This window comes from Scyliorhinus torazame, chromosome 2 (assembly GCF_047496885.1).
Source record: "Scyliorhinus torazame isolate Kashiwa2021f chromosome 2, sScyTor2.1, whole genome shotgun sequence".
NCBI lineage: Eukaryota > Metazoa > Chordata > Chondrichthyes > Carcharhiniformes > Scyliorhinidae > Scyliorhinus > Scyliorhinus torazame.
Genome location: NC_092708.1, coordinates 270,424,830 through 270,438,967, shown reverse-complemented (window position 1 = coordinate 270,438,967; position 14,138 = coordinate 270,424,830). Strand labels below are relative to the sequence as shown.

At 52.8% G+C, this 14,138-nt stretch overlaps 1 protein-coding gene across 1 annotated transcript in view; it reads left to right on the top strand.

The window, feature by feature from the left end:
* The window catches only part of plekhd1 (pleckstrin homology domain containing, family D (with coiled-coil domains) member 1), a 154,699-nt gene that overhangs the window by 92,134 nt on the left and 48,427 nt on the right, over positions 1 to 14,138 (top strand). Inside the window, exons 9-10 of the mRNA XM_072487334.1 lie at positions 597 to 778; positions 3,706 to 3,838. Of these exons, the coding sequence (XP_072343435.1) occupies positions 597 to 778; positions 3,706 to 3,838 (315 nt within the window). The remainder of the gene's footprint in view (positions 1 to 596; positions 779 to 3,705; positions 3,839 to 14,138) is intronic.

Genomic DNA, 14,138 nt, shown 5'->3' with positions numbered 1-14,138 from the left:
CACAAGCGGAAGTCGTTCTTTAGTCAATTAGATCACTACTTAATCTTCTGTATTCAAATGAATAGAAGTCAAATCTCTGCAACATGTCCTCACAATGTAACCCTTTTAGCTCTGGTATAGTTCTGGGGCATCTACACTGTACCCTCTGTAAGGCCAATATCATAGAATCATTAAATCCCTACAGTGCAGAGCGAGACCATTCAACCCATCGAGTCTGCACAAACCCTCTGAAGGAGCACCCTAGCTAGGCCCACTCCCCCACCCTATCCCTGTAACCCCACCTAACCTTTTGGACACTAAGGGTCAATTTTAACATGGCCAATCCAACTAACCTGCACATCTTTGAATAGTTTGGATTATAAATGACCAGTGCTCACTATTGGTTCATGCACAAGATAAATCATTGGGAAATTGTGTATCATTCTGAAGGTGTATTAAACACAAGAATGTCTGTCCTCCTCAGCTCATTATCCTTTTGTCCTTGAGAAAAACCCTCAGTGTGAAGAGGGTATTAAGGACTTCAGTATCTAGCTAGCTGAAGGTTAGTCCCCGAGTGTTTGCTTGTTTTAAACTATTGGTTTTTCTCCTCGCCCCAGTCCCTGTCTCAGGAGAAGCATAGGACCTTGGCGAAGCTGAAGGACAGCGAGCAGCAGGCTCAGCAGTTGACCAGCCAGAACGAGCAGCTCTCGCAATCCAGCGGAACATTCCTGGTCATCCTGCAGCAAATTGAGGAGGACATGAAAAAACTGCAGAATGAGAAAGTTCTTGCTGAGGAAAGGTGTGAAGATCTTCGGATTCCGATTTTAGAAGATGGGTGAATTGGGGGAGTGGCGTGCACAAGCTCCCAATATCAAGTGGGAAACCTAGGGAGTCTGGTCTGAACGTCTGGGCCTCGTCCACATAATAGTTCCTGTCATTCCAGGCCCTAATCTCGTGACCTAATATCTCCTTATGTGGCTCAGTCAAATTGTATTTTATATGCTCGCGTGAAACTCCGAGGGCATTTTATTGTGTTAAAGATGCTATATCGTTGTTGTTGCTGACCAGATCCCAGTGCCAGTCCAATGCTCTGGACTGGGAATTTGGAGATGGTTATTAGGAAGAGGGGCTAAGGGCAGTGGCTTCCAATGCATTGAGTATGAGGCTGGGGAGGCCCAAGAACACTTTCTAGAGCCTGGGTTGGGCAGTGGGGGGCAGGGTAGGGAGGGGGTTCTGTTCATCCTGGCCCACAAGGAGATGTGACAGATGTATATTTTGACAATGTACCCTGGTCTCTACTGGCCAGCTGGATTCTCCTGTCATGCGCCTGCAGATTCCTTTGACTGGTCACATCATGCCACCAATACATCATGGGGCCTTTTACCTGTTACGTAGGCCCTCACCTGCTTGTTTTGGGAGCCTCAGCTGAATTCAAGCTGGTGAAGATAAGATGACCCTGGGTGGGAATGGAGCAACCTCGGGCTGGTTAAGTGTATAATCTCAACTCCCTCTCAGTCATCATTCTCGCTGATTGGGAGGTTACAATTACTTTTTCTTATAAATGTTTTTTATTGGGTTTTTGAACAAAGTATATTTACCGTTTTGTACACAGAATAAAATATATATCTATATATTATTTATAGAAGAGAAGGGAAACACACACAAAAAAAAATTAAAATAAAATAACTGGTAGGGTATTATGCACTACCCCAACAACAGCAACTCTGTACAATTGGCAATATTAGAGGTTACAACTACAACCTCTTCTAGTCCAGAAAGCTAACTGGTGACAAACAGAACTGGAACTGATATTTGCACACTTTTTACATTTATGTAGTGTTACACGTTACAAGCATACACCTCCTAACCTAACCCTAACCACCGTTTTAGTCTGCGTCTACTTATAGGTGTTCAAGCGAATCTCTGTGGAAACAAGCTTAACTTGAGGCTATCAATATAAGATAGTCACCAAGAAATCTATAGGGGATTTAGAAGAAACTTATTTACCCAAAGAGTGGTGAGAATGTGGAACTTGTTACCACAGGGAGTGGTTGAAGCAAATAGTATTGATGCATTTAATAAGGAGATACACAGTGTGTGATGGAGAAGATGGTTACAATGGTAGATTTAGATGAGGAAAGACTTGAGTGAAACATTAAAGTCAGCATCAATTAGAATGGCCTGTTTGTGTGCTGTATATCCTATCTTGTCCAAATAATCCAGTTAACGTCCACTACTTCCATATAATTGAACACAATTAATGTACAAATAACACCTTTGGGTCTGCAAGTTATCTTTGTTTTGGTACCTCAGCAATACCATCATTTAGAACCATAGAATTTCTACAGTGCAGAAGGAGGCCATTCAGCCCATCGAGTCTGCACTGCCCTTCTGAAAGAGAACCCTACCCATGCCCACTCACCCGCCCTATTCCTGTAACCCCATCTAACTTGCTCATCTTTGGACACTAAGGGGCAATTGATCATGCCCAATCCACCTAACCTGCACATCTTTGGACTGTGGGAGGAATCCGGTGCACCCGGAGGAAACCCGCACAGTCACCCACGGCCTGAATTGAACCCTGGTCCCAGGCGCTGTGAGGCAACAATGCTAACCACTGCCATCGTGCTGCCCATTTGGATGGAACTTTAAACCTAGGCCCTGCTCACCAAAGCCAATGGGCAATAAATGTCCTATGGCACTCTTCAAAACCGAACAGGGAGTTCTCCCAGTGTCCTGGCCAATATCCTTTCTTCACTGATGAAGAGCACATTACCCTTTTATCTGGAAAGATTCTTTGTTTTTAACTTAATTTGGGATGTGGACAAAAAAACACCATTGATTGCCCATCGCTTGTTCTCCTGAGAAGGTGGCACTGAACCTCGTATTTCAGAGGTTGTCTTCACAAGCTTGCTAAGTATTCAAACCAACCTCATAGTGTGGGGCTGGAGTTGTTTGTAGGCCAGAGTGTGTAAAGATAGAAGTTTCCTTCTCAGCTTATTCTCTGGAGAATCATAGAATCATAGAAGTTTACAGCATGGAAACAGGCCCTTCGGCCCAACCAGTCCATGCCGCCCAGTTTTTACCATTAAGCTAGTCCCAGTTGCCCGCACTTGGCCCATAACCCTCTATACCCATCTTACCCATGTAACTATCTAAATGCTTTTTAAAAGACACAATTGTACCCGCCTCTACTACTACCTCTGGCAGCCCATTCCAGACACTCACTACCCTCTGAGTGAAGAAATTGCCCCTCTGGGCCCTTCTGAATCTCTCCCCTCTCACCTTAAACCTATGCCCTCTAGTTTTAGACTCCCCTACCTTTGGGAAAAGATGTTGACTATCTACCTTATCTATGCCCCTCATTATTTTATAGACCTCTATAAGATCACCCCTAAGCCTCCTACGCGCCAAGGAAAAAAGTCCCAGTCTATCCAGCCTCTCCTTATAACTCAAACCATCAAGTCCCGGCAACATCCTAGTAAATGTTTTCTGCACTCTTTCCAGTTTAATAATATCGGAGAAGGTAGGATACAGCCTAGAGGCAACTTATTTCTGTCACGTATCTTTAAATTAACACTTCTCTGCTCTATTGGGCTACTGCCTTTTCTACATTACAACAGTGACTAAAAATGGGCTTCGTTGGCTGTGAAGTGTATTGGGATGTTCTGAAGTGATGAAAGGTACTATGTAAACGCCAAGTTCTTCCCTTTCTCTCCCTTGTAGGCTACAAGAGAATGAAAAGAGAGCCCTTGCATTGCAGGAGGAGCGGGAGTTTTATTCCACCCAGTCCCAGGAACTCCAGGTCTCACTCTCGGAGCTGACAGCAGAGAAGCAGAAAACAGAGAGTGAGCTGAGGGTAAGAACAATCCGTATGAGATCCATCAGGGTCAGGGTGTGAAAGCCAGGTGGGCTGGGGGGTGTTGGGTCGTGAGGGTCTTGTGTGAGGTGGGGCATGGTGACTGGAGAGGGGAAGAAATATATATTGATCAAAAATCTTTTGGAAGTGTTATTGAGCAAAGTATTGCCAATGGAATGGGTCCTGAGATAATGCAACATTTGTAGATTGACAGGAGAAATGAGGAAATACAGGACGGTCTGCTCTATTGAACAGCCGCACATTATTCTTTTCTGTAGGTTGCCTATTTTGCAATATTATTTGTTCTTTGGATCTCAGTTTCACAGGACAACATGTAGAAAACGTGAAAATACTAACTGATTGACCTTGGAAAGGTAATTTAACAAATGGGAATTAATTGCACTCGCAGCCTGGCCATGACTGGAAAGATATCGAATGGAGCTGGATGAGAGAGGGTAAACTCTCCTCACGAGAACCCACATCTAGGAAATGTCAAGTAACATCTGGAAAAGACATGGGGCGAAATTCTCCGGTATCGGCGCGATGTCCGCCGACTGGCGCCCAAAACGGCGCAAATGAGTCGGGCATCGCGCCGCCCCAAAGGTGCGGAATGCTCCGCATCTTGGGGGGGCCGAGCCCCAACCTTAAGGGGCTAGGCCCGCGCCGGACTAATTTCCGCCCCGCCAGCTGGCGGAAAAGGCCTTTGGTGCCCCGCCAGCTGGCGTGGAAATGACATCTCCGGGCGGCGCATGCGCGGGAGCGTTAGCGGCCGCTGACGGCATTCCAGGCATGCGCAGTGGAGGGGATCTCTTCCGCCGCCGCCATGGTGGAGACCGTGGCGAAGGCGGAAGGAAAAGAGTGCCCCCACAGCACAGGCCCGCCCGCGGATCGGTGTGCCCCGATCGCGGGCCAGGCCACCGTGGGGCACCCCTCGAGGCCAGATCGCCCCGCGCCCCCCCCCAGGACCCCGGAGCCCGCCTGCGCCACCTTGTCCCGCCGGTAAGGTGGTTTAATCTACGCCGGCATTTTAGCAGCGGGACTTCGGCCCATCCGGGCCGGAGAATCGCGGGGTGGGGGGCCCACCAACTGGCGCGGTGCGATTCCCGCCCCTGCCGAATATCCGGTGCTGGAGAATTCGGCAACCGGCGGGGGCGGGATTCACGCCAGCCCCCGGCGATTCTCCGACCCGGCGGGGGGTCGGAGAATCTCGCCCTTGATTCAGCACCATTCGGGCAAACACACTAGTGAAGGGCAGAATTTCCCCATCTGGAACTAAATACCTGGCAGTGGTGGGAATGGGGGGGTTTCCCACCGTGGAGGCCAGCTGGAAAACACCGACGCCGGAATCGGAAAACACGATCCAACGGAGAATCGCCTTTCAGCCAAAAATGGTGCCGGTGCCGGTTGGAATGCCATGCTCCGGTGCCTCGACAACGCCGTGAATGCATTCCACGCCGACATGAAAATTGTACAGTAAACGCTGGGGGGCAATTTCTGGGCCCCCCATGATGCTCCGCCTCTGGCAGGACGAATTACCGATGGTGAGGTTCACTTGTGGTATTTAAAATTAGGAAACAGGCGCCGTGGTTGCTGAGCGGGAGAGAGAGGAGGTACGAAAAGTGCCCAACATCGCCAAGTGTGCTGACAAGTTCTGCCGCTGGCCGGGGGGGGGGGGCGTGCTCGTGTCAGGGTGAGGGGAGTAGTGGGGGTGGCGGCCAGGAGGTGGGCAGTGGGGTCAGGGTGGATGGGCACAGACCCCAGGCAGCTGTGTAAGGCAGCCATGTGGCTGTGCTCACGGCTGTGAACTTACCGCCACAGGTTATATAGGTGCCTCCCCAGGCCATCCCACTTCTGGCTCCAGCCAACCCATCAATGAAATGGGCGTCTCCAGTGCAACCTGTGCCATCTTGGCTGGGATGAGGGTGTGTAGGGAGTGGAGTGCCTATATACAGCTTCTACTCATCAGACTCTCCAATGCTGATCCTGTACCTGCGAATCACACACAAGCTTTCGTTGGAATTGCACTTGTTCCTCGTGGCGCCTGTGCTCGCACATTAGGATGTCTTAAATTGCTCCGGGACCAGCGCCCCCTTCGGGGTCATAGAACTCGTGCGATTCAGTCCGGGCATCTGAAACTGAGAATCCGCCCCATATATTTTGGCCCCAACCTCATTAATTATGCACCTGCATTGAACCCGCTGGTGAGGCCCTGAGAATTCCACCCAAACATCCCCACAAAAGCCGCCTGTTCAGAGACTGAAGGCCTCCAATTCCCAGCTGCCAACAGAACAGTATGTGGACACGTGGGGCGGGATTCTCCGTCCCGACGTACCAGTTTTCTGGTGCGGCGCGCCCCTGCCGGCAGCGGGATTCCCCGTCCTGGCTGCTGGCCAGTGGGGTTTCCCATTGCGGGCAGCCCCACGCTATCGGGAAATACCCGAGCGTGGGTGCGCTGCCGAGAATCCCGCCAGCTGAGAATCCAGCCCATGGACTAGCAATGCCTGGTTCAGAACAACTGTGGCCTATTAAATATAGTCATTAGTGTAACAAGTAGGCTTACATTAACACTGCAATGAAGTTACTGTGAAAATCCCCTAGTCGCCACATTCCGGCGCCTGTTTGGGTACACTGAGGGAGAGTTCAGAGAGTCATGGAGTGAGGGACACAAAATTACCCGGAAGAGAACGAGGAAAGGTTCAAGCTGGGCTGTAACTCTTTCTGTAGTTGAATAATCCAGCACTTGTGGGCAGGCTCACTGTGGTAAACACCACTAGTAACATTGCATGTATTACGGTACTGCCTCTATTACAGGTACAGCAGTAAATCCCCACCTGCTGGCTCCTCCCAGCAGGCGGTATATAAAAGTGTCTGCTCTCCTGTGCTGCAGCCATTCTGGTTCCAGCTGTAGGAGGCTCAACATCTTGTGCAATAAAGCCTCGATTGTTCCACCATTCTCGTCTCGTGGCAATTGACGGTACATCACTCACATTTAAAGAATGGGCAGGTTGCAGCAATTGAGTTCCTGCATAAGTCATCACCATCAGCAGAGGATGGTACTGGGGGCAGGAGGGTCAAATGTTGAGTCTCTATTTCTTTGAGATACATGCTGTGGTAAACTTTATTATTATGATATGTATAATTTTCCTGAACTCGTCCCAAACAGCATCCAATATTATATCACTCTTGTGAGCTAAATCCAGCAGATAATTACCACGCACAGGTTATTTTTCCATGTTTGGGAACACCGTCTTCAATTTCAGTTTGGGATTTTAGCAATAATGAAATGAAAACCGCTTATTGTCACAAGTAGGCTTCAAATGAAGTTACTGTGAAAAGCCCCTAGTCGCCACATTCTGGCTGGTACGGGAATTGAACCGTGCTGCTGGCCTGCCTTGGTCTGCTTGCAATGCCAGCGATTTAGCCCTGTGCTAAACAACCCCTCTGATTATTTACAGGGGAGCTGGGTGTGGCTATGATGGTAACCATTGCTATGGTGTCCAGTCACTACTCCAGTGACAATACCACTGCCACTGCCTCCCCATTACAACAGTAAATACATTTTACAAATACCTTCTTGGCTGCAAGGTACTTTGGGGTCGCCTGAGGTTGTGAAAGGTGCAACATAAAGTAGTTCTTTCATTCTCTGGAGTGTCAGCATCGATTTTTAAAATAGTTTTTTAAGCCTTTGGAGGGGACTTGAATCTAGGAGCTGCTTACTCCAAGGTGAGAGTGTTAACTGGCATGGCTCATACTTGACCATAATTAGTCATTCATTTTTATTTTAAAAAAATAATTTTTATTGAGGTTTTCACAAAATATCAACAACAAAATGAAAAAGGAACCCAATAGAATTAAACACAGAACAAAATAAAACAACCCCTGTGCCCCCCTCCACCCATACATAAATAATAAATTAACACCCCGAATTAACACAAAGCAAACATAGCAAATATATACACCCCCACAGATCCCCCAGTGTAAACAAACAAAAATAAAATAGAACACCCCCCCCGGGTTGCTGCTGCTGCTGACCGTTGTCTACCGTTCTGCCAGGAAGTCCAAGAACGGTTGCCACCGCCTGAAGAACCCTTGTACCGATCCCCTTAAGGCGAATTTCACCCTTTCCAATTTAATAAACCCCGCCATATCGTTGATCCAGGATTCCACGCTTGGGGGCCTCGCATCCTTCCACTGAAGAAGAATCCTTCACCGGGCTACCAGGGACGCAAAGGCCAGAATACCGGCCTCTTTCGCCTCCTGCACACCCGGTTCCCCTGCAACCCCAAATATTGCGAGCCCCCAGCCCGGTTTGACCCTGGAACCTACCACCCCCGACACCGTCCTCGCTACGCCCTTCCAAAATTCCTCCAGCGCTGGGCATGCCCAGAACATATGGGTGTGATTTGCTGGGCTCCCTGAGCACATAACACACCTGTCCTCACCCCCAAAGAACCGGCTCATCCTTGTATCGGTCATGTGTGCCCTGTGCAGCACCTTAAACTGTATGAGGCTGAGCCTCGTGCACGAAGAGGAAGAGTTCACCCTCCCTAGGGCATCTGCCCACGTCCTCTCTTCGATCTCCTCTCCCAACTCCTCCTCCCACTTACCTTTCAACTCCACCACCGAGGCCTCCTCTTCCCCCTGCATCACCTGGTAAGTTGCCGAGATCGTACCCTCTCCAACCCCCCCCCCCCCCCCCCCCCCCCCGAGAGCACCCTGTCTTGTACTGTGCGTGACAGCAGCCGCAGGAATTCCACCACTTGCCGTCTGGCAAACGCCCTTACCTGTAAATACCTAAAGGTGTTCCCCGGGAGAAGCCCATACTTCTCCAACTCACCCAGGCTCGCGAACTTCCCATCCACAAACAGGTCCCCCAACCTTCTTATCCCTGCCCTGTGCCACCCCGAAAACCCTCCATCTATTCCCCCTGGGACAAACCGGTGGTTCCCTCGTATTGGGGTCCACACCGAGGCCCCCACTTCCCCCCTGTGCCGCCTCCACTGCCCCCAGATTTTGAGGGTAGCCGCCACCACCGGGCTCGTGGTATACCTCATTGGAGGGAGCGGCAGCGGCGCCGTTGCCAGCGCCTCCAGGCTCGTACCCTCACAAGACTCCGTCTCCAGCCTCTTCCATGCAGCCCCCTCCCCCTCCATCACCCACTTGCGTACCATCGCCACATTGACGGCCCAGTAGTACCCACAGAGGTTGGGCAGTGCCAGCCCCCCCCATCAATACTCCGCTCCTGGAACACCCTTCTCACCCTCTGAGTCCCTCGCGCCCACACAAACCCCGTTATGCCCCTGTTGACCCGCCTAAAGAAGGCCTTGGGGATAAGAATGGGGAGGCACTGGAACAGGAACAAAAACCTTGGGAGCACCGTCATCTTAACTGACTGCACCCTACCCGCCAAGGACAGCGGCAACGCGTCCCACCTCTTAAACTCCTCCTCCATTTGCTCCACTAGCCTCGTGAAATTGAATCTATGCAGGGCTCCCCAGCTCCTGGCCACCTGGACCCCCAAATACCTGAGGCTCCTCTCCGCCCTTTTTAGTGGGAGCTCGCCAATCCCCCTCTCCTGGTCCCCTGGGTGAACCATGAACAACTCGCTCTTCCCCATATTGAGCTTGTACCCCGAGAAATCCCCGAGTTCCCTGAGGATCCTCAATACTTCCGGCATTCCCCCCACGGGGTCCGCCACATATAGCAGCAAGTCGTCCGCATGGAGCAACACCCTATGCTCCTCCCCACCCCGCACCAGCCCCCTCCAGTTCCTCGACTCCCTCAGTGCCATAGCCAGGGGTTCAATCGCCAGTGTGAAGAGCAGGGGGGACAGGGGACACCCCTGCCTCGTCCCTCAGTGCAACCGAAAGTACTCAGACCTCTTGTTCGTGGCCACACTCGCCATCGGGACCTCGTACAACAGCCTATACCCACCTGACAAACCCCTCCCCAAACCCGAACCTCTTCAGCACCTCCCACAAGTACCCCCACTCTACCCTATCGAAGGCCTTCTCAGCGTCCATCGCCACCATTATCTCCGCCTCCCCCTCCCTCGCCGGCATCATAACGTTCAGGAGCCTCCGCACATTCGCGTTCAACTGCCTCCCCTTCACGAACCCCGTCTGGTCTTCTTGGATCACCTGTGGCACACAATCCTCGTGGCTAAGACCTTCGCCAGCACCTTGGCATCTACGTTTAACAACAAAATCGGCCTGTAAGACCCACACTGCAGGGGATCCTTGTCCCGCTTCAGGATCAAGGAGATCAGTGCCCGGGACATCGTCGGGGGCAAGGCCCCCCCACTTTGCCTCATTGAAGGTCCTAACTAGCAACGGGCCCAACAGGTCCACATATTTTTTGTAGAATTCGACCGGTAAACTGTCCGGCCTCGGTGCCTTCCCCGCCTGCATGCTCCCTATCCCTTTGGTCAGCTCCTCCAGCCCAATCAGGGCCCCTAATCCCGCCACCAGTCCCTCCTCCACCTTCGGAAACCTCAATTGGTCCAGAAAGCGGCCCATTCCCCCCCCCCCCCCCCCCCCCCTCCCTCCAGTGGGGGCTCGGACCGATACAGTTCCTCATAAAAGTCTCTGAAGACCCCATTGATGCCAACCCCACTCCGCACCACACTCCCTCCCCTATCCCTAACTCCCCCGATCTCCCTAGCTGCGTCCCGCTTCCGGAGCTGATGTGCCAGCATCCGGTTAGCCTTTTCCCCATATTCATAAGTCGCCCCTGGGACTTCCTCCACTGCACCTCCGCCCTCCTGGTGGTCAACAGGTCGAATTTGGCCTGGAGGCTACGCCTCTCCCTCAACAGTCCCTCCTCGGGCACCTCCGCATACCTCCTGTCTACCCTCACCATCTCCCCCACCAGCCTCTCTCTCCTCTCCTTGTGGGCCCTAATGGAGATCTGCTCTCCCCTAACCACCGCCTTCAGCGCCTCCCAGACCATCCCCACTCGGACCACCCCGGTATCGTTGGCCTCCAGGTACCTCTCTATACTTCCTCGAACCCGCTCGCTCACCTCCTCGTCCGCCAACAGCCCCACCTCCAAGTGCCACAACGGGCGCTGGTCCCTCTCCTGCCCCAGTTCCAGGTCTACCCAATGCGGGGCGTGGTCCGAAATGGCTATCGCCGAGTACTCGGTATCCTCTACTCTTGCTATCAGCGCCCTGCTCATAACAAAAAAGTCGATCCGGGAATAGGCCTTATGAACATGCGAGAAGAATGAAAATTCCCTAGCCACGGCCTTGCAAATCTCCAAGGGTCCACCCCTCCCATCTGGTCCATAAACCCTCTCAGCACTTTAGCCGCCATCGGCTTCCTACCCGTCCTAGACCTGGAGCGATCCAGTGCCGGATCCAGCACCGTGTTAAAGCCCCCCCCCCCCATTATCAAGCCCCCCACTTCCAAGTCCGGGATCAGACCCAACATGCGCCGCATAAAACACGCATCGTCCCAGTTCGGGGTGTACACGTTGACCAGCACCACCCTCTCTCCCTGCAACTTACCACTTACCATTACGTACCTGCCGCCATTGTCTGTCACAATGCTCGACGCCTCGAACGACACCCTCTTTCCCACCAAGATCGCCACCCCCTGATTTTTGGCATCCAGCCCCAAATGAAACACCTGACCTACCCACCCCTTCCTCAATCTCACCTGGTCTGCCACCTTCAGGTGTGTCTCCTGCTGCATGACCACATCCGCCTTCAGCCCCTTCAGGTGAGCGAACACCCGGGCCCGCTTGACTGGCCCGTTCAGTCCCCTTACGTTCCAGGTTATCAGCCGGATCAGGGGGCTACTCGCCCCCCTCCCCCGCCGACTAGCCATAATCCCTCCTTGGCCAGCCACACGCCCGCATCCCACGCCCGGCCCGTTCCCCACGGCGGCAGACCCCCGTCCCAACCCCCTCTACTCGCTCCAGCTCCCCCTTGACCATACCAGCAACAACCCGGTTCCCCCCCACCCCCTCAGCTAGGACCCCTCCTAGCTGCTTTGCTCCCCCCATTGCACTCTTGCAAGTCAGCTGACTCCTGCTGACCCCGGGCACTCCCGCCTCTCCTTCGACTCCTCCCATTGTGGGACATACCCTCCTCCTCCATTACCCATCAGCAGCCTCTCCGCCTCCCCCTTCCATCCCAAGCGCGGGAAACAACCCTCGCTTCCCCGCCCCCTCCAGCCTTCAGCGCGGGAAAAAGCCCGCGCTTTCCACCTGTCTAGCCCCGCCACCTCTGACGCAGCTCCTTTTACAGGCCCAGTCCCCTCACCCCCGGCTCGGGCCTCACCCGCCCCCGCGGGCCCCATACCCCCTACTGGTCATTCACCCCTACTCCATTTACTTAAGCCCTTCAAGAGCCCACCCGACAGACCCAACCAAAACAGTGCCCAACCCACCCTAACCACCCACACCGAACCAAAAAGAAACGAGCAAAGAACGAATGTAACACACCAACAGCAATCCCCGACCACCCATCCCAACCCTCAGTTTGTGTCCAGCTTCTCAGCCTGAACAAAGGCCCACACCTCCTCCGGGGACTCAAAATAATGGTGCCGGTCCTTGTATGTAACCCACAGTCACGCCGGCTGCAGCATGCCAAACTTCACCCGCTTCCTGTGCAGCACCGCCTTCGCCCGGTTGCACCCAGCCCTCCTCTTCGCCACCTCCGCACTCCAGTCCTGATATATTCGAACCTCCGCGTTCTCCCACCTGCTGCTCCTCGCTTTCTTGGCCCACCTGAGCACGCATTCCTGATCAGCGAACCGATGAAACCGCACCAGCACCGCCCACAGCGGCTCGTTAGCCTTGGGCCTCCTCACCAGCACTCTGGGCCCCTTCCAGCTCCAGGGGCCCCTGGAAGGACCCCGCTCCCATCAGCGAGTTTAACATGGTGACCACATAGGCCCCCACGTCCAGCCCCTCCAGTTCCTCCGGGAGGCCCAGGATCCGCAAATTCTTCCTCCTCAACCGATGCTCCATCTCCTTGAACCGTTCCTGCCATTTCTTATGGACCACCTCGTGTGCCTCCACCTTTACCGCAAGGCCTAAGATCTCGTCCTTGTTGTCGGAGATCTTTCGTCTGACCTCGCGGACCGCCACCCCCTGGGCCGTCTGGGTCTCCAGCAGCTTGTCGATAGAAGCCTTCATCGGCTCCAGCAGGTCCGCTTTGATCTCCCTGAAGCAGCGCTGGATAGCCTCCTGCTGCTCCTGCGCCCACTGCATCCACGCTGCCTGGTCTCCGCCCGCCGCCATCTTACTCTTCTTCCCTCGCACTTTCTTTGGGTTCACCACCACTTTTTTAGTTGCCCCGCTCCTGGTCCAAGCCATACACTGTCGGGGGAATATTGCAATCTTCTTCCCACACCGGGAAATGTCGAAATAATTCCGTTGGGGGCCCTGAAAAGAGCCCAAAAGTCCGTTCCTAGCGGGAGCTGCCGAACGTGCGACTTAGCTCTGCATAGCCGCAACCGGAAGTCCAGTCATTCATTTTTAATGACCAACAACAACCTATGTTACTTTGGCCAGAGTAATCTATCCTTTCTTGACCTGTCTGCAGCCTTTCACACAGTTGGCCACAACATTCCTCATTCAATGACTTTCCATTGTAGTCCAGCTGGGAGGAACTGCCCTCACGTGTTTCTATTACCTAACCATAGTCAGAGAATCACTTGCAATGGCTTCTCTTCCTGCTCCCACACCATTATTTCTGGGGCCCTCCAAGGGATATACCCTTGACTCCCTCTTATTTCTCATCTACATGCTGCCCCTGGGGGATGCCATTCAAAGGAAAAGCATTCGTTGCCATGTGAGCACTGGTGACACCCAGCTCTACCTCACCACCACTTCTCTTGACTCCTCCACTGAAACTAAATTATCAGATGGTTAATTTGGCATCCAGTGAGCAGAAATTTCCTCTGATTATTGAGAAGACTGCAGAAAAGAGCTGACCAGCTATCGTCCTCCTGGCATTATTAGTGACCCTCGTGGAGACAAAAGGCGGCTGGCACAGGAGCGGGCATCACTGTGGTGCCACATGCAGTCAAATTGCCTAGTGTCACCCGATTGAGAAAACCTGCACCACATCCTTGAGCAACTCGAGTGAGGTGTGCAGACAGTCGCTGACTTACTGGAAAAGTTGTCCAGAGACAGTTTGGGAGAAATTGGCGGGGAAAAGGCCATGAATGTCAATAACCAGGGCAACACTTGAGGACTATTGGTGCAATTCATTATAACCTGGTCAACAGCCATCAACAAAGTATCAGAGGGAGAAGGGCTGATCTGACCACCCTCCTTGACTTTA